The following is a 21144-nucleotide window of genomic DNA, read 5'->3' as shown; positions in this document are numbered from 1 at the left end:
ATGAACATCAGAGGCAAAAACCCAGGAATTATCTTCCTGACCTTAACCCTTCCACTTGACCAGGCACTGGAGTTTCCGTCTCAAAATACGAGAATCCAAAATCTTCTCCACCACATACTCCAACTCCCCCTCGACCAACACCGGGGCAAGAGGATCAACGGAGGGAACCATAGGCGCCATGTATCTCCGCAATAACGACCTATGGAACACATTATGGATGGCAAAAGAAGCTGGAAGGGCCAAACGAAATGACACAGGATTGAGAACTTCAGAAATCTTATACGGACCAATGAAACGAGGCTTAAACTTAGGAGAGGAAACCTTCATAGGAACATAATGAGACGACAACCAAACCAAATCCCCAACACGAAGTCGGGGACCAACACAGCGCCGGCGGTTAGCGAAACGTTGAGCCTTCTCCTGGGACAATGTCAAATTGTCCACCACATGAGTCCAAATCTGCTGCAACCTGTCCACCACAGTATCCACACCAGGACAGTCCGAAGGCTCAACCTGCCCTGAAGAGAAACGAGGATGGAAACCAGAATTACATAAAAAAGGCGAAACCAAAGTAGCCGAGCTGGCCCGATTATTAAGAGCGAACTCAGCCAAAGGCAAGAAGGACACCCAATCATCCTGATCAGCAGAAACAAAGCATCTCAGATATGTTTCCAAAGTCTGATTAGTTCGTTCGGTTTGGCCATTTGTCTGATGGAAAGCCGAAGAAAAAGACAAATCAATGCCCATCTTAGCACCAAAGGACCGCCAAAACCTCGAAACAAACTGGGAACCTCTGTCCGAGACGATGTTCTCCGGAATGCCATGCAAACGAACCACATGCTGGAAAAACAATGGCACCAAATCAGAGGAGGAAGGCAATTTAGACAAGGGTACCAAATGGACCATCTTAGAGAAGCGATCACAAACCACCCAAATGACCGACATCCTTTGAGAGACAGGGAGATCTGAAATAAAATCCATGGAAATATGCGTCCAGGGCCTCTTCGGGACCGGCAAGGGCAAAAGCAACCCACTGGCACGAGAACAGCAGGGCTTAGCCCGAGCACAAGTCCCACAGGACTGCACAAAAGAACGTACATCCCGTGACAAAGAAGGCCACCAAAAGGATCTAGCCACCAAATCTCTGGTACCAAAGATTCCAGGATGACCAGCCAACACCGAACAATGAACCTCAGAGATAACTCTACTAGTCCATCTATCAGGGACAAACAGTTTCTCCGCTGGACAACGGTCAGGTCTATCAGCCTGAAACTTCTGCAGCACCCGCCGCAAATCAGGGGAGATGGCAGACAAAATTACCCCCTCTTTGAGAATACCCGCCGGCTCAGGAACACCCGGAGAGTCAGGCACAAAACTCCTTGACAGGGCATCAGCCTTCACATTCTTAGAGCCCGGAAGGTACGAAACCACAAAATCAAAACAGGAGAAAAACAGCGACCATCGAGCCTGTCTAGGATTCAACCTTTTGGCAGACTCGAGATAAGTCAAATTGTTGTGATCCGTCAAGACCACCACGCGATGCTTGGCTCCTTCAAGCCAATGTCGCCACTCCTCGAATGCCCACTTCATGGCCAACAACTCTCGATTGCCAACATCATAATTGCGCTCAGCAGGCGAGAACTTTCTAGAAAAGAAGGCACATGGTTTCATCACCGAGCCATCAGAACTTCTTTGCGACAAAATAGCCCCTGCTCCAATCTCAGAAGCATCAACCTCTACCTGAAACGAGAGCGAAACATCTGGCTGGCGCAACACAGGAGCAGAAGAAAAACGACGCTTCAACTCCTGAAAAGCCTCTACAGCCGCAGAGGACCAATTGACCACATCAGCACCTTTCTTGGTCAAATCAGTCAACGGTTTAGCAACACTAGAAAAATTAGCGATGAAGTGACGGTAAAAATTAGCAAAGCCCAGGAACTTCTGAAGGCTCTTCACAGATGTCGGCTGAGTCCAATCATAAATGGCCTGAACTTTAACAGGGTCCATCTCGATAGTAGAAGGGGAAAAAATGAAACCCAAAAATGAAACCTTCTAAACTCCAAAGAGACATTTTGACCCCTTCACAAACAAGGAATTCGCACGAAGGACCTGGAACACCATTCTGACCTGCTTTACATGAGACTCCCAATCATCCGAAAAGACCAAAATATCATCCAAATATACAATCATGAATCTATCCAGGTACTTTCGGAAAAATGATAATTACTTACGGGTAATTTGATTTTCCAGAACCATGACAGCACCGCACATGAGATATGGCATCCGCCCCCAGGAACAGGAAACCTGCAGCAGAGATAAAAGAAAGGGGCGGCCACTCTCTCCTCAGTTTGTTTCAGAGTATGGAAGATGACCGCTTTGTTAGTACACACTCATATATCATATTTACATTGTGTAGCTGTTCATTAGCTCTTATCTATACATATATGTTTTAAAGTATATTTAGATATATAGAAACTTTTTTTTTTTGATGAATCACACAACCATCACCAAGATAGGGCGGGAATTAATGTGGTGCTGTCATGGTTCTGGAAAATCAAATTACCCGTAAGTAATTATCATTTTTTCCCTTCACCATGACAGCACCGCACATGAGAAGAAGAAATAGAAGATTCCTAGGGTGGGACAACAGCAGATAACACCTTTCTCCCGAAAGACAAGTTTGATAGACCTAAATCTAACCTATAATGTCGGAAGAAAGTAGAGGGTGAAGACCATACTGCCGCCCTACAAATCTGTTCCACCGAGGCGTTTGCCCTTTCCGCCCAGGATGTGGCAATAGCACGCGTGGAGTGGGCCGCAACACCCTGTGGGGGGATTTGGCCAGAAGAGGAATACGAAAGTGAAATAGCCGTACGCAACCACCGTGCAATAGTTGCCTTTGAGGCCTTTTTTCCCCTGTTTGTCCCCTGGAAGGTGACAAAAAGGGCTGATGACTGACGCCAAGATTTTGTGGCTTCTATGTATTGAAGCAGGCAGCGTCTGACATCAAGACAATGGAAGGTTTGCTCTCCCTGGGATTTTGGTTGAGAACAAAAAGAGGGCAAAATAATTTCCTGGTCCCTATGAAATTTAGAATTGACCTTCGGAAGGAAGGGCGGGTCGGTTTTGATAACCACTCTGTCATCCTGGAAGGTAGTATAAGGAGGGTTTACAGAAATAGCTTGCAGCTCGCAAATACGGCGGGCTGAAGTTAAAGCAACCAGGAGGACAGTTTTTAATGTCAAAGATTTTATTGAAATAGAATTAAGAGGTTCAAAGGGGGAAACAGTTAAAGCATTCAAAACTAAATTTAAATCCCAGGGAGCCACCTTAGGTAATAATTTTGAGGGTCTAGATATAAAAGAGGCTCGGATGAACCTATAGACCCAAGGGTGGTCAGCAAGTTTCTGAACAAACAGCGCACCCAGGGCGGAAACATGCACCTTTAGGGTGCTAGTAGATAGCCCTCTATCCAACCCTTTTTGGAGAAATTCTAAAATTTCTTTTACCGGGACTTCTTGGCTTGACTCGGATAACTGTCGCCCTGAGAATTCCAGGAATTTTTGCCAAATTTTTTTATATTTTTCTGAGGTGACTTTTTTCCTGCTGGCGAGCAGTGTGGTCACTAAAGGGTTCGAGAATCCTTTTGCTAATAGAAGTCCCCTCTCAAGTTCCAGGTGGTGAGATGTAGCCTGTGTACTTGAGGGTGTTGAACTGGTCCCTGGTATAGGAGATCCGAGGCATCTGGGAGGATCCATGGGTCCGAGATAGACATGCGTCTGAGCCATGTGAACCATGCCCTTTTCGGCCAAAAGGGAGCTATGAGGATAACTCGCGCCTTGTCTTCCCGAATTTTCCTGAGGACTGTCGGGATTAACGGTATTGGGGGAAATGCGTATGCCAGATGGAAGTTCCACTGGTATAGAAACGCGTTTACTCCCTCCGGGTGTTCTCTTGGGTTGAGAGAATAAAACTTCTTCACTTTCCGATTTTGTTTTGTGGCGAATAAGTCTATTTCTGGAACGCCCCAGTTGGCACATATTTCCCCAAAGACTTCCTGGTTCAGGGACCACTCCCCTTGATGTAATGAGTGACGGCTTAGGAAGTCGGCTACTTGGTTCTCTGATCCTCTTAAGTGTGTTCCGGTTAGAGAGAGAAGGTTGCTTTTGGCCCACATAAAAAGCTCTTTGGCTTCTGCCATGAGGAATGGAGATCTTGTGCCCCCTTGGCGATTTATATAGGCTATCGTCGTGTTGTTGTCGGACAACACCACCACATGTCTTCCTTGTATCTCTTCTCCTATTTGAAGAAGTGCTTGTCTCACTGCCGACAGTTCTTTTAGATTGGAAGACGCTGCTGTCATTGAGGCCTCCCATTGACCCTGTAGGATCTGATCTTTCACGTGAGCCCCCCATCCCCATGGGCTCGCATCGGTAGTGAGGACTACTGGATTTTGTATTGTCCATGGTACTGCTTTGATTAGATTTTTTGTTTCTAGCCACCATTCTAAAGACTCCTGAACCCTTGGGGATAGGAGAATCTTCCGATTCAGATTGTAAGGATTCCCCACTTGTTCGGCTAGTATCTGCCATTGCAATTCCCTTGTGTGGCTTTGAGCCCACAGCGTTGCTGGAATTGTCGCCGTTAGAACTCCCAGGAGCGACATTGCATTCCGTAGAGATATAGATCGTTGTTGAAACAGTCGTATTTTTTGTTGGATAGACTGGATTTTCCTTTGTGGGAGGATACACTCTTGATTGACGGAATCTAGTAGGATCCCGAGGAATTCCTGAGACTGTGTTGGAATAAGCCTTGACTTCTTCCGGTTTATCAGCCATCCTAATTTGGTTAACACGTCTAGCACTCTTGTGATCGTTTTCTCGCGATCTTCTTTGCTGTTTGCTATTATCAAAAAATCGTCTAAATAAGGGACCAGCAATATGTCTTCTTTTCTGATGAAGGACGCTACTTCGGAAATAATTTTGGTAAACACTCGGGGTGCTATAGCTACCCCAAAGGGAAGACATTGATACTGTAGGTGGGTGGGGGTTTCTCCTAGTTTTACCAGTAGTCTCAGATATTGCTGATGTTGGACTGCGATCGGCACATAGTAGTAAGCATCGGTGAGATCGATTACTGCCATATAACAGTTTGGGTTGAGTACTTTTATCGCCGTTTTTAGAGTTTCCATTTTGAATTTGTCTATTTGAATGTAACGATTTAGAACTTTCAAATTGAATATCATTCTCAATGAGCCGTCTGGTTTCGGCGTTAGGAACAAGGTGCTGTAGAACTCTTTCCCTATTTCCTGAAGAGGAACCTTTACTAATACCTCTTTTTGTATGAGGAGATGAATTTCTCTTTCTAGCGTGGCCTGATTTGTTTTCCCTACATGGGTCATTATCACACGATTTGGTGGGAGGCTGGAGAACTTGAGTTTTAGACCTTCTGACAATAAGTTGGTTATCCATTGGGAAGCTGGTAGTGCCGCCCAGTGGTGGACAAACAATCGAAGTCTTCCCCCCACCGGAATCCTGGCGTCATTGGTGTTTGGGATCAGACTTAGGGGGAGTCTTGTTGAACAGGAATCCCTTTTCCCTTCGATCCCTCCAAGGTCTGCCTCGGCCCGACCTGTCATCTGAACGACCGCGGGTCCCTCTGTATCCAGATCCCCGAAAGGACGAACGGGAAGTCTCCCACCGGCGCCTATTAAAGGAAGGAGGTGGAAAACGTTTCTTTTTGTCTGACGCTTTCTCAAGAATCTCATCTAGAGCTTTGCCAAAAAGATATTGTCCTTCACAAGGTACCCCACAAAGTTTGACCTTCGATTGGAAGTCAGCCGACCAATTCTTCAGCCACAATGCTCTACGACCTGAATTGGACAAAGCACAGGCACGTGCGGCACTTCTGACGGAATCGATTGAGGCATCTGCCAGGAATTTTGCGGCACCTTGAAGGGAGGGCAATGCCTCCAGTAGCCTTTCTCGTGGACACTTATTTTTGATTTGGTCACTTAACTCTTCCAACCACTTGACCATAGCACGGGCCGTACAAGTGGCAGCAACCCCGGGTTTAAATGACCATGTTGATGCCTCCCAAGCCGATTTTAGAAAGGCATCTGCCTTTTTGTCGAGGGGGTCTTTTAAGGCTCCCATATCCTCAAATGGCAATGCTACCCCTTTAGAGGTGCTGGCTATAGCAGCGTCTAATTTGGGAGCCTTTTCCCACTTCTCACAGACCTCTTCATCAAAGGGGTACTTGCGTTTAAGGGCTTGAGGGATGGAAATCTTTTTATTGGGCTTTTTCCACTCTTTTTTAATTAAATTAACTATATTATCATGGAAGGGAAAAACCTTACGCTTTTTCTCCTCCAAGTTACTGAACATACTATCTTGAATAGATCGTAGCTCCTTTGGGGTTTCAACCCCCATAGTTGCTCTAACAAGTTTGAGCAGTTTTCCAATATCTTCGGATTGAAAATATGGGTGGCCATACTCCTCATCCGAGGAGTCTAAGTCTGAGGCATCAGAGGGGGTTAATGCTCCCGGCTCATCCCCTGAATCCATGCACGAACCCTGTTCACTTGTTGGAGGAGGGGGGGGTTTCTCTTGTTGTATGATGTTTCAGTTGTTCCTTAACTGTAGTTTTAACTTCTTCCCGTATTATTGTTTTAATATTCTGTAACAAGGAAGATGATTCTTCTGCCACTGTCTTGTCTATACAGGTCTGACAGATTATTTTATTATATAGCCTAGGGAGCGTTTCTTTACATAGTGGACACACCCTATTCTTTTGTTTGGAGGTGGCTTTTCTTCCCTAAAAGACACAGTATACAGGGTATCAGTATGTGTGGATTGCCTTACAAAGGCACTCACCCCTCCAGGACCCTGGATACCACGGTAACTTGTGCCTCTTCAGACATTCTGGGCGCAGGCATCTCAGGATCCATCGCTGGTTCGGTCATTTTAGCAGGCAGACTCGGTTGCTTCTGTTATATTGGAAAGGAGCGGTGTGTGCGCCTCTGGAGCAACTTCCGCCCGGAAGTGTCCAGCACACCGGCTCCTTTCGGCGTGTGACGCTACTTCCGGCGCGACCGGAAGTAGTCTTCCTTCACTTCGGCGGCCGGCGTCAGTGAAGGACACGCCCCCTGGACCTGCCTCCTGCCCAGAGCGGTTGCCGGGGAGTCCGGCGAGGGGAGAAACAGGCGCGCACAGAAGCCTTTTCACCCGGGCAGCACCGCACGCAGCGCCGCCGAGCAAGGCTGGCTCCCCCCCCCGCGGACCTCGGCCTCCGGACCGGAATCGTCAGAGGGGTGTCCCTCCGGAGGTAGGAGCTCTGCCACAGGCGTCCACCTGCAGGAACAGGAAACCAAAACTGAGGAGAGAGTGGCCGCCCCTTTCTTTTATCTCTGCTGCAGGTTTCCTGTTCCTGGGGGCGGATGCCATATCTCATGTGCGGTGCTGTCATGGTGAAGGGAAAAATGTCATGCATAAAGGACTGAAATACAAATGGAGCATTAGAAAGCCCGAATGGCATAACCAGGTACTCAAAATGGCCCTCGGGCGTATTAAATGCTGTTTTCCATTCATCGCCCTGTTTAATACGCACAAGATTATACACCCCTCGAAGATCTATCTTGGTGAACCAACTAGCCCCCTTAATCCGAGCAAACAAATCAGACAGCAGCGACAAAGGGTACTGAAATTTGACTGTGATCTTATTAAGAAGGCGGTAATCAATACAAGGTCTCAAAGAACCATCCTTCTTGGCCACAAAAAAGAACCCTGCTCCCAACGGTGATGACGACGGGCGAATATGACCTTTCTCCAAGGATTCCTTTATATAACTCCGTATAGCGGCGTGATCTGGCACAGATAAATTGAACAGTCGGCCCTTAGGAAACTTACTACCAGGAATTAAATTAATAGCACAATCGCAATCCCTATGAGGAGGTAGGGCACTGGATTTGGGCTCATCAAATACATCCCGGTAATCCGACAAAAATTCAGGGACTCCAGAAGGAGTGGAAGGCGAAATTGACAGCAATGGAACATCACCATGTACCCCTTGACAACCCCAGCTGGACACAGACATAGATTTCCAATCCAATACTGGATTATGGACCTGTAGCCATGGCAACCCCAAAACGACCACATCATGCAGATTATGCAACACCAAAAAGCAAATATCCTCCTGATGTGCAGGAGCCATGCACATGGTCAATTGAGTCCAGTACTGAGGCTTATTCTTGGCCAAAGGCGTAGCATCAATTCCTCTCAATGGAATAGGATACTGCAAGGGCTCCAAGAAAAAACCACAGCGCCAGGCAAACTCCAAGTCCATCAAATTCAGGGCAGCGCCTGAATCCACAAATGCCATAACAGAATAGGACGACAAAGAGCAAATCAGAGTAACGGACAAAAGAAATTTAGACTGTACCGTACCAATGGTGGCAGACCTAGCGAACCGCTTAGTGCGCTTAGGACAATCGGAGATAGCATGAGTGGAATCACCACAGTAAAAACACAGCCCATTCCGACGTCTGTGTTCTTGCCATTCAGCTCTGGTCAAAGTCCTATCACATTGCATAGGCTCAGGCCTATGCTCAGAGAATACCGCCAAATGGTGCACAGCTTTGCGCTCACGCAAGCGCCGATCGATCTGAATGGCCAAGGACATAGACTCATTCAGACCAGCAGGCATGGGAAATCCCACCATGACATCCTTAAGGGCTTCAGAAAGACCCTTTCTGAAAATTGCCGCCAGGGCACACTCATTCCACTGAGTAAGCACAGACCACTTTCTAAACTTCTGACAATATACCTCCGCTTCATCCTGACCCTGACACAAAGCCAGCAAGATTTTCTCTGCCTAATCCACTGAATTTGGTTCATCATAAAGCAATCCAAGCGCCAGAAAAAACGCATCTACATCACGTAATGCAGGATCTCCTGGCGCAAGGGAAAATGCCCAGTCTTGAGGGTCGCCATGCAACAAAGAAATAATGATTTTTATTTGTTGCACGGGGTCACCAGAGGAGCGGGGTTTCAAAGCAAGAAACAGTTTACAATTATTTTTGAAATTCAGGAACTTAGATCTATCCCCAGAAAACAAATCAGGAATTGGAATTCTAGGCTCTAACATCGGATTCTGAACCACAAAATCTTGAATGTTTTGTACCCTTGCAGTGAGATGATCCACACAAGAGGACAGACCTTGAATGTCCATATCTACACCTGTGTCCTGAACCACCCAGAGGTTAAGGGGAAAAGAAAGACAAAACACACTGCAGAGAAAAAAAAATGGTCTCAGAACTTCTCTTATCCCTCTATTGAGATGAATTAACACTTTGGGCCAGCTGTACTGTTATGGACCTGGTGGTTAGGAGCACTCGGAACGACCTGATGGTTAAACTAACACAGGACAAGCTCTGGGAAGTGGGAGCTCTGCTGACCGCAACCCCTAATCCTATCACACACACTAGAAATAGCCGTGGAGCGTACCTAACTCTGCCTAGACGCCTCTTCACAGCCTAAGAGCTAACTAGCCCTAGAGATAGAAAAATAAGCCTACCTTGCCTCAGAGAAATTCCCCAAAGGAAAAGGCAGCCCCCCACATATATTGACTGTGAGTTAAGATGAAAGTCACAAACGCAGAAATGAAACAGGTTTCAGCAAAGGAGGCCAGACTTACTAAACAGACTGAGGATAGGAAAGGTATCTTTGCGGTCAGCACAAAAAACTACAAAAAAAACCACGCAGAGTGTGCAAAAAGACCTCCGCACCGACTCACGGTGCGGAGGTGCCACTCTGCATCCCAGAGCTTCCAGCTAGCAAGGCAAAATCATGATAGCAAGCTGGACAAGAAAACAATGAACAAATAATTAACTAGCAGGGACTTAGCTTCTGCTGGAGTAGACAGGTCACCAGAAAGATCCAAGAGCGAACTGAACCAGTACAAGAACATTGCCAGCTGGCATGGAGTAACGATCTGAGTGGAGTTAAATAGAGCAGCCAGCCAAAGAATAAACTAAGTCACATGTGGAAGGAACCTCAGAAGCAGCAGCTCCACTCACAGCCACCAGAGGGAGTCCATGGACAGAACTCGCCGAAGTACCATTCATGACCACAGGAGGGAGTTCGATAACAGAATTCACAACAGAGCATCTAATGGGGCATAATCTACTGAGCATCTAATGGGGCCATTATTAACCTTTGTGCAGCATTATATGGGGAATATTTTTTATATGGAGAATTATATGGGGCGTATTTTGTATGGAGCATCTTATGGGGCCCATCATGAACTGTATGGAGCATTATATGGGTCTCCTGATTCAATATGGATATTCAAAAACACTTAATCTACTGATGTCTCAATTAATTTTACTTTTATTGGTATCTATTTTTATTTTTGAAATTTACCAGTAGCTGCTGCATTTCCCACCCTAGGCTTATACTCGAGTCATTAAGTTTTCCCAGTTTTTTGTGGCAAAATTAGGTGGGTTGGCTTATACTCGAGTATATACAGTAATCTGAATTCCTCAGGATCGAAAACAATGTATTTTATGACGTGGAGTGAATCCATGAAACTAGGACTCGAGCCACCATAGCTCCTGCAGGTGTGAATAAATGTATATTACAGCCATCAGCCACACACAGCTTAGAGATATATCATGGCATAGGTGTAATGGTTTTCCTGTAGATTATCACAATCCTCTCTGAAATTAGTTTGTTTTAATACAAATTGAAAAATCAGGATAAAGGGATTCACACTTGGCCTCACTGCACATTTAATGTTGTCGATCATAAAAGCAAAGTTTGGCCAGAAAGACTGGACCTGGTCTTGTAGGGACCATATGAGCACATTCAGCAGCACAGAAGGGGGAGAAGGTAGATTCATCCAATAAGATATCAGGGATCTAAGAAGCCAACAGCATCATTACCCTCCGCTTTCTCTTACAGGCCCATCATATTTTTCTTTAAGTGATTTTCTAACTTGTCAGCACATTCTACGTACGCTGTCATTTGACTTTGTAGTTTACAGATCTGGGCAGTTAAAGGTCAGCATCTTCTAATCCCAGGGTACAGTAGGTGGATCCTCCAGGTGGAAAGTTCTATAGAAAATGGCTTTTAAAGTCCAAAGTCATTTGAACAGTTTTGGGTGGAGGAGAATGTTGTGGTCTTGAGGCCAAATGTTGATCACACGATTGTGATACGGACGGACTACACCACTGATAAAGCAGCCACAGCCGGTGACTGAGAAGAATCTGTGACTTCTCTGCATTTAGTGGTCAGTGGTCACTACTCACCTGGGTAGTCATATGTAGGAATCTCCTCTTTACACCGCTCATCACCCCTCACATATGTCTCTGTAGTATTAATATGGGTCAGATCTTCACCCTGAAACAAATATTGTAAAAGTCACAGATACAGTAGATGGAGAAGTCACATCTATGATCAGCTCTAATCCTGAAATCTCCACCATTCTCATCACACAAGTATAAAACATAGAATACTGGTGGATAAAACGGATAAAACAAGACCTTCACAGCCATCTACACATCATACGGGAGATCTCATGACACCTTCTCTCCATCTACCTGATGATCCTGAGGAACATTGGGATCTTTTTGTTTACAGTCCTGTGGAAGAAGAGGACGGGGACATCTCTCTGGTGTTGTCCTCTTACTGGATTTATCTGGAGAAAACACATACAGGAACTGAATTCATTCTTAACATACAGATAATTATAGGGCGTGTGTATTTAGTCCTGTCTATTACCTGGTGATGTGAGGGGCTGGGGAACCTCCATCATGACGTCCTTGTACAGATATTTGTGTCCTTCTAAATATTCCCACTCCTCCATGGAGAAATAGAAAGCGAAATCCTGACACCTTATAGGAACCTGACACATACAATGATACCGTCATCCCCTGATCCCTTCATAGTGTTACTGTATAATGTCCCAGCATTCCCAGCAGTGTCACCTCTCCAGTCAGCAGCTCAGTCATCTTGTAGGTGAGTTCTAGGATCTTCTGGTCATTGATGTCCTCATGTATCAGGGGGTGAGGTGGAAGTCCCGTGATTGGGATCAGGGGTCTTTTACATCCCTCAGACACAGGGTCCTGACAGTGCTCACTAGAGGTCTTCTTCACTACTGTGTAATCCTAGTAATGGAGAGACACATTAATAAATCTCAGTACAGACATTTCCAGAGTCCTCACCTCTCCAGTTCTGTCCATCTGTTATTCCCATAGATAAGAATGATGTAATGTGACGTCATCAGAATCTCTCACCTCTCCAGTAAGCTGGAAGAGGATCTCTAGGGTGAGGTGTAATATCCTCTCCACCATCTTGTCTCTGTCCATATCCATCCTTGACGGGTAAATCAGGAAAATTTTCTTATGTAGAAGATCTGAGAGGATCCGATATTGTAGAGACCTGAATGAGAAGAAGATGAGCCGATGTAACATCATAAAAATCCTGTGTAATAATACAATTACTGGAGATAATAAGGGCAAACATATGAGGAGATTTATTATTTTACAGTATTTAGTTTTCTTCTTTCCATCTACTAATAAAACCTATATATTTAGGCCACAGACAACAAGCAGTTTCTTCCTCGGAGTCGGCAGCTGAATACGTTCCTCATAGACTCATCTTCCATAACGCTAATTCTCGTCTCATTTACCGACCCTGGAATCGGCATTAGCAATACTGCAGGAGATATTCATTACATGTGACAGGAGAAATAACTACTTCATGATGAGGACGACATCTTCATCTTCTACTACGGTTCTAGAAACATATTTGTCCGGAGTCCGTCACTGACTCCATCACCACCGGCCGTCTATATGAAGGTTTCCCGTCTTCCCCGCACAGTAATCTTCTATCACATTAGATCTCAGGTCTGATTCACACACAGAAGTTTGAGGCTTTTATAAAAGATTTTTTGTTTCCACAAACACCACGGACAGAAATGAACTGATCCCAACGTCTCCATGTACAGTGTTTTATGGGGTTTATTTCTGTCATTAGGCTTTCCTATATTACAAGAAAAATACCAGAAAATAAACAGATATCAAAATTTTTCTAAATAAAATTGGCTCCAACAATACTTTTGAAAAGAAAAATACATGGAAAAAGCAGAAGACATTTTATTTTTTCATACAATAAACGATTGTTTTAAAAAATTTACTCTTTTGGGCCCCAGAACATAGATGTACACCACAGGGACAGCACAGATGAGCCTTCAACAAAAATCCTGGCAGTTTAACCACTTACTGCTTCCAAAAGCAAACATGGCATCTAATGTGTGAGAGTTCGGCTGAATGCCCCTTCGCCCCCAAGTACTCGATAGTATGGGGCGGCCTAGTTACTATGATACTTACATGCCTAATAATGGTGTCTGGGCTGCAATACATGAAGGTCTATTAGGCCAGGCCATAGGCAGCGTCCAATAAGTTACCTTTCACCACCCCCATAACATTAGACTAAAGTTCCATGAAATCACTGATTTCGGGGGTTTGGGCGACTATATAATGTATTTCAGGGCCTCCTGACAGATGATGCTGGGGCAGAGAAGGATCTGGCATCCTGAATTTCAGAGGATAATCCGTTTGTTCTTCCTGTAGATAATCCTCTGCTGGAGGCGACTCTCTCATACAGACTACAGGAAAGCTGGAATATTTGTGTGTGTGGGGGAGTCGGGAGAGATGTCCGTCTGCCAAATGACCGTTCAGCCAACACTTATCTCATGTGTATGGGGCCGTTAGTATTACACTGACAGGCAGGGATGAGCCATCAGAGGCTTGGATGTTGTATGATCGCACTGATCAGAGGGGTTTAACAAAGGTTTAAAGAGAAAAACCTCATAGTTTCAGCAACAAGAAATATCTGTGACTATATGGAATGCACAGTCACTGCACAATGTTAGTTAAGTCTCGTCCATAACTACTTTATTATACTCTATTATCCTGAACACAATGGAGTAGATAGAAATCAGAGGTCCGATAGCAATAGCTGGAATTGGGCTCTACAACTTAAAACAAAAGGAAAAAATATATATATACATTTGGCAGAGTCATATCTCACGACTCTGCAGACTGCATGCTGCTGTTAGACTTGGCAGGCCCGGATCAGATGGTATGGAGATGAATGAGGGAGACCAAAGTCCAAAATATAAACTTTCCGTTACTTAACAAGAACTTGATGAGAAGTACTGTACATACATCAAAACACTTCATGGATGCTTCTGCATTATGCAGAATCAGGAACTTTCCAGTTATATGTGACGGTACATAACTTTTGTTATAAGCAAAATAGTTCAGCAAAACTGTGCTAAGGACCTCGCCCTACTTTTTGTTTCTGCTATTCTCTCTGCCTGCAATCCAGATTCTCACTGCCATTATATCTTTGCTTTCCTTCAGAACGTACTATCTGATGTCTCCCTCCTGGCACACAACACCATATCAATTCAGGGCTGCAATCAGATAGAAAGTGATAAATATAGAACTTTGGTCTATCTGACTCATCACAAGGAAATTGTTCTCCTGTGTGCCCGTGTAGCTCAGTATGAGGGCTCCCACACAGTATGACGGCCCCCACAGACCCCACACAGTATGACGGCCCCTACAGCATCTCATGCAGTATTATCGCCACCACAACCTGCTACACAAAATAAGGACTCCCAGTCAGTATGGAGGCATTTACAGTCCACCAGTCCCATACTCAGTATAATGACCCCTACCAGCTATACACTCAATATGAGAGCCCAAACATCTCGTAACCTGTTTCTGACCTCGGACGGGATAGTACGTCCGAGGTCAGATACCGCGCTTTGATGCAGGGCTCCGGCGGTGAGCCTGCATCAAAGCCGAGACAGGTCAGCTGTTTTGAACAGCTGACATGTGCCCGCAATAGCAGCGGGTGAAATTGTGATTCACCCGCCGCTATTAACTAGTTAAATGCCGCTGTCAAACGCTGACAGCGGCATTTAAATGGCGCTTCCACCCGGGCGGCCGGAAATGAGCGCATCGCTGACCCCCGTCACATGATCGGGGGTCAGCGATGCTTCTGCATTGTAACCATAGAGGTTCTTGAGACCTCTATGGTTACTGATGCTGGCCTGCTGTGAGCGCCACCCTGTGGTTGGCGCTCATAGCACACCTGCATTTCTGCTGCATAGCAGCGATCTGATGATCGCTGCTATGTAGCAGAGCCGATCACATTGTGCCAGCTTCTAGCCTCCTATGGAGGCTATTGAAGCATGGCAAAAGTAAAAAAAAAAAAAAAAAATGTGAAAAAAATAAAATAAATATAAAAGTTTAAATCGACCCCCTTTCGCCCCATTCAAAATAAATCAATTAAAAAAAATCAAACCTACACATATTTTGGTATCGCCGTGTTCAGAATCGCCCGATCTATCAATTAAAAAAAAGGATTAACCTGATCACTAAACGGCATAGCGAGAAAAAATTTGAAACGCTAGAATTACTTTTTTTTGGTCACCGCGACATTGCATTAAAATGCAATAACGGGCTATCAAAAGAACGTATCTGCATCAAAATGCTATCATTAAAAATGCCAGTTCACCACGCAAAAAATAAGCCCTCTCCTGACCCCAGATCATGAAAAATGGAGACGCTACGGGTATCGGAAAATGGCGCAATTTTTTTTTTTCACCACTTAGATAAAAGAGAACCTAGCCATGTTTGGTGTTTATGAACTCGTAATGAACTGTAGAATCATAACGGCAGGTTAAATTTAGCATTTAGTGAACCTAGTAAAAAAGCCAATCAAAAATCAAGTGTGGGATTGCACTTTTTTTGCAATTTCACCGCACTTGAAATTTTTTTCCTGTTTTCTAGTACACGACATGCTAAAACCAATGATGTTGTGCAAAGGTACAACTTGTTTCGCAAAAAATAAGCCCTCACATGACCAAAATAAAAAAGTTATGGCTCTGGGAAGAAGGGGAGCAAAAAACAAACACGGAAAAATGGAAAATCCCAAGGTCATTAAGGGGTCAATATTGTGCCTCACAATTCCTGATATTTAAAAAACACCCACACTACTCACCCAACTCTGTTCCCGAGGTGGGTGAACTGCTCCAGTCTGTGCATTGTGAGTACTGAGGCTACATACCTCAGGTGTGATGTAGTGACATCATTGTGCCTGCTGTGCAAGGAGTCTCAGACTCACAGGCGAAGGCTGACTGGTGGATCAGGAGCTTTCGACACCCTGATTCACTATTCTGTTCAATGGTTTCACCATCAAGGGAGTGTGGATATCACTGAAATTGTTATGATGGGAAGGAGAGGGTGACCAATGGCAAACCACACTAAGGCATCTCAATTCATGGGCATCAGAGCGACCGAGTGGGCTACAGTTTTGGATGTTACATGTCACGGGGTCCTTCTCCGATATCACACAATCAACAGAGCAAGAGAAGAGTAAACAGTCCCAAGTCCTTTATTTAGACAAAAATACGAAAGGTCTACATGCAATCCACCACACAAAGGATAACATAGTCCAGAACCCGAATGCAGTTCAGTAACAGGATAAAAGCCCTTGGAGATGAGAGTCCAAGAATCCAGCAGACAGAGGATAACATAGTCCATATACTCTTCTTTTTCTCTGAGGTGCTGTGTTCACATCATAGTTCCACACATGATCTGCTCTGGGGTCTCACCTCCCTGATATTTTAAAAATCCCTCTTCTCATTCACAGGTCGGTGGGGGATCTCAGGGGCTCATTGTTTCAACAAGCTAGATCAATATGTCATTAGCATATTAGCAAATAACATGATTCACTGACCCTGTGGAAAGATAACAGTACAGTACTGTGGGGTGGGGTGTTGTGAATTCTGTTGTCGGGCTCCCTCCTGTGGTCATGAATGGTACTTCGGCTGGTTCTGTCCATGGACTTTCTCTGGTGGCTGTGGGTGTTTCTGAGTTTCCTTCCACAGGTGACGAGGTTAATTCGTTAGCTGGCTCCTCTATTTAACTCCACTTAGATCTTTGCTCCATGCCACCTGTCAATGTTCCAGTATTGGTCTAGTTCACTCCTGGATCGTTCTTGTGACCTGTCTTCCCAGCAGAAGCTAAGTGACTGCTTGTTTTTCTCTGGTTTGCTATTTTTCTGTCCAGCTTGCTATTTGGATTGTTGTCTTGCTTGCTGGAAGCTCTGGGACGCAGAGGGAGCGCCTCCGCACCGTGAATCGGTGCGGAGGGTCTTTTTGCGCCCTCTGCGTGGTCTTTTTGTAGGTTTTTGTGCTGATCGCAAAGCTACCTTTCCTATCCTCAGTCTGTTCAGTAAGTCGGGCCTCACTTTGCTTAATCTATTTCCTCTCTGTGTTTGTATTTTCATCTTTACTCACAATCATTATATGTGGGGGGCTGCCTTTTCCTTTGGGGAATTTCTCTAAGGCAAGGTAGGCTTTATTTTTCTATCTTTAGGGCTAGCTAGTTCCTTAGGCTGTGCCGAGTTGCATAGGGAGCGTTAGGAGCAATCCACGGCTATTTCTAGTGTGGTTGATAGGATTAGGGATTGCGGTCAGCAGAGTTCCCACGTCCCAGAGCTCGTCCTATATTATCAGTAACTATCAGGTCATTCCGTGTGCTCTTAACCACCAGGTCCATTATTGTCCTGACCACCAGGTCATAACAGTGGGGGCAATATCAGATTGCAACAACAGCCATTTATCAATTAGCAAATAACAACTCATCCTACAAGAGAACACCATGAAAATCAGTAAAATAACAATACAGACAAAATGATACCCACATACCATATCCCACCACCACAACCTCTCCCCCCTCTTAAAAAGTGAGCAAACCATGAGGTCTACACAGACCTCTGGCCTGCTCACTTTATTCCACTTTGCTCCACTGTTTATAGTTTCTTGTAAGTGGCAGGGGTTGCTATAATCATGATCACTTGTTGTCCTTCCATAAATTCCCGGGTCCTGGCGTTACAGTCATACCAGTTTTTTTCAGTTTTTTTTTTACTTGACTGGGCTATTCGCTGATGTTTGTTAGCCAAGGTAGCTAGCTGGGCGACACAGTCTCTGAACTCTAGAACATAGGGAATGATGGGTGTTCTGATGTCTGTGATATCTGTTATGATACGGTGGTTTAGGAGCAACATGGAGCGAGCTCTGAAGGAAGTGGTAACTGTACTGACCGCAGTCCCTAAGCTCAACACAACACTAGAAGTAGCCGTGGGATGCTCCTAACTCTCCCTAGGCACCTCGTCACCGCCTAAGAGCTAACTACCCCTAAAGATAGAAGCAGGAAAACTATCTTGCCTCAGAGAAAATCCCCAAAGGGTAGATTAGCCCCCCCACAAATAATGACTGTGAGTGGAGAGGGAAAAGACATACACAGAATGAAACCAGGATGAGCACAGGAGGCCAGTCTAGCTTGATAGATAGGACAGGATGGAATACTGTGCGGTCAGTATAAAACACTACAAAAATCCACGCAGAGTTTACTAAAAATCTCCACACCTGACTAAAGATGTGGAGGGTAAATCTGCTTCCCAGAGCTTCCAGCAAGACAGAATTAATTCATACTGATAACGCTGGACAAACATAGAAAGCACAGAACGGATAAGTCCACAATCAGTGAACAGAAAAAAGCAAGCAAGACTTAGCTTTGCTGAACTCGTCAGGATAACAGGGAAATCCAAAGAGATGTGAATCCAACCAGGAACCATTTACAAGTGGCACTGGCTGAAGAAAGAGCCAGGCATAAAGAGCCGAGCAGAAAAGACGATCAGTGAAAGCAGCTGCAGACAGCTAACTCCAAGGAGCAGCCATACCACTTGAAACCACAGGAGGGAGCCCAAGAGCAGAACTCACAAAAGTGCCACTTACAACCACCGGAGGGAGCAGAAGAGCGGAATTCACAACAGATATCTTCCTCCAAGTGTTCTTTCAGAAGAGTGAGAGGCCCACGGGCCTTACGGCCAAACAGATTGCTACCCGGTGAGGTAAGGATGTCGTGGTGTTCCCAAATAATGGCACTAACTCGCCAATGTCATTTCCAAGGAGGATATCTGCAGGAAGTCATCCCATAACTCCAATCCAACACAGTCTTTCTCCAAAACCATAATCCAAACGCACCAAAGCTTGCTGTATATATACTGCTCAAAAAAATAAAGGGAACACTAAAATCTCACATCCTAGATATCACTGAATGAAATATTCCAGGTGTAAATCTTTATTCATTACATAGTGGAATGTGTTGAGAACAATAAAACCTAAAAATGATCCACGTAAATCACAACTAATATTCTACGGAGGTCTCGAGTTAGAATGATGCTCAAAATCAAAGTGGAAAATTAAGTTACAGGCTGATCCAACTTCAGTGAAAATGCCTCAAGACAAGGAATTGATGGTCTGTAGTGTGTGTGACCTCCACATGCCTGTATGATCTCCCTACAATGCCTGGGCATGCTCCTGATGAGGTGGCGGATGGTCTCCTGAGGGAGCTCCTCCCAGACTGAGACTAAAGCATCCACCAAATCCTGGACCGTCTGTGATGCAACGTGACGTTGATCGATGGTGCTAGACATGATGTCCCAGATGTGTTCAATCGGATTCAGGTCTGGGGAATGGACGGACCAGTCCATATCTGCAATGCCTTTATCTTGCAGGAACTTCCTGACACACTCCAGTCACATGAGGTCTGGCATTGTCCTGCATTAGGAGAAACCCATCGTGGTACCTTATGGCAGTCAGGCTACCTCTGGTGAGCACATGGAGCTTTGTGTGGCCCTTCAAAGAAATGCCACCCCACACCATTACATGCTGAAGGATGTTGCAGGCAGCAGGTCTCTCTCCATGTCATCTCCAGACTCTGTCACTTCTGTCAAATGTGCTCAGTGTGAACCTGCTTTCATCTGTGAAGACCACAGGGCACCAGTGGCGATTTTGCCAATCCTGGTGTTCTGTGGCAAATGCCAAGTATTCTGCACATTGTGGAGCTGTGAGCACAACCCCCATCTGTGGACGTCGGGCACTCAGACCATCTTCATGGAGGCGGTTTCTAACCGTTTGTGCAGACACATGCACATTTGTGGCTTGCTGGAGGTCATTTTGCAGGGCTCTGGCAGTGCTCCTCCTGTTCCTCCTTGCACAAAGGCTAAGGTAGCAGTCCTGCTGCAGGGTTGTTGCCCTCCTATGGCCCCCTCCACATCTACTGGTGTACTGGCCTGTCTCCTGGTAGTACCTCTGGACACTACTCTGACAGACACCGCAAACCTTCTTGCCACAGCTCGCATTGATGTGCCATCCTGGATGAGCTGCACTACCTGAGCCACTTGTGTGGGTTGTAGAGTCTGTCTCATGCTACCACAAGTGTGAAAGCACAACCAACATTCAAAAGGCAGCACGGTGGCTCAGTGGATAGCAGCCTTGCAGCGCTGGGGTCCTGGGATCTAATTCCACCTTGGACAACATCTGCAAGGAGTTTGTATGTTCTCCCCGTGTTTGCGTGGGGTTACTCCGGGTAATCCGGTTTCCTCCCACACTCCAAAGACATACTGATAGGAAATTTAGATTGAGCCCCATTGGGGTCAGTGATGATAAAATGTAAAGCGCTGCGGAATATGTTAGCGCTATATAAAAATAAAGATTATTATTATTATTATAATAAAAGTTACCAAAACATCAGCCAGAAAGCATTGGTACTGAGATGTGGTCTGTGGTCCCCACCTGCAGAACCACTCCTTTATTGAGTGTGTCTTGATAATTGCGAATAATTTCCATCTGTTGTCTATTCCATTTGCACAACAGCATGTGAAATTGATTGTCAAACAGTGTTGCTTCCTAAGTGGACAGTTTGATTTCACAGAAGTTTGATTTACTTGGAGTTATAGTCTGTTGTTTAAGTCTTCCCTTTATTTTTTTGAGTAATGTATTTGCGGACACCCCCTGCTAGGACAATGGGAATTCCCGAGCCCTGGTGAATTGACTCTGGTTGAACCACACGGGGGTCAGAGAGAGTCAGGAATACCCCCCCCCCCCCGTCTCTAAATTCCAATACTTTGTATCCATCAATTAACCCCTTTCTAACATCGGACGTACTATCCCGTCAAGATGCCCTGGGCCCGTATGACCATCAACGGGATAGTACTT

General features: G+C 45.3%; 1 protein-coding gene across 1 annotated transcript in view; it reads right to left on the bottom strand.

The window, feature by feature from the left end:
* Positions 1-21144, bottom strand: part of LOC138663169 (oocyte zinc finger protein XlCOF22-like) — a 76985-nt gene that overhangs the window by 20348 nt on the left and 35493 nt on the right. Inside the window, exons 2-6 of the mRNA XM_069749316.1 lie at positions 12296-12440; positions 11987-12166; positions 11781-11904; positions 11600-11697; positions 11309-11399 (exon numbers count right to left, since the gene is read on the bottom strand). Coding sequence (XP_069605417.1) covers positions 11309-11399; positions 11600-11697; positions 11781-11904; positions 11987-12166; positions 12296-12373 — 571 coding nt within the window. The 5' untranslated portion in view covers positions 12374-12440. The remainder of the gene's footprint in view (positions 1-11308; positions 11400-11599; positions 11698-11780; positions 11905-11986; positions 12167-12295; positions 12441-21144) is intronic.

Source organism: Ranitomeya imitator, chromosome 2 (genome assembly GCF_032444005.1).
Source record: "Ranitomeya imitator isolate aRanImi1 chromosome 2, aRanImi1.pri, whole genome shotgun sequence".
NCBI classification, from domain to species: domain Eukaryota; kingdom Metazoa; phylum Chordata; class Amphibia; order Anura; family Dendrobatidae; genus Ranitomeya; species Ranitomeya imitator.
Note: the sequence above shows the minus strand (reverse complement) of the source record. Positions and strands in the feature narration are given on the sequence as shown.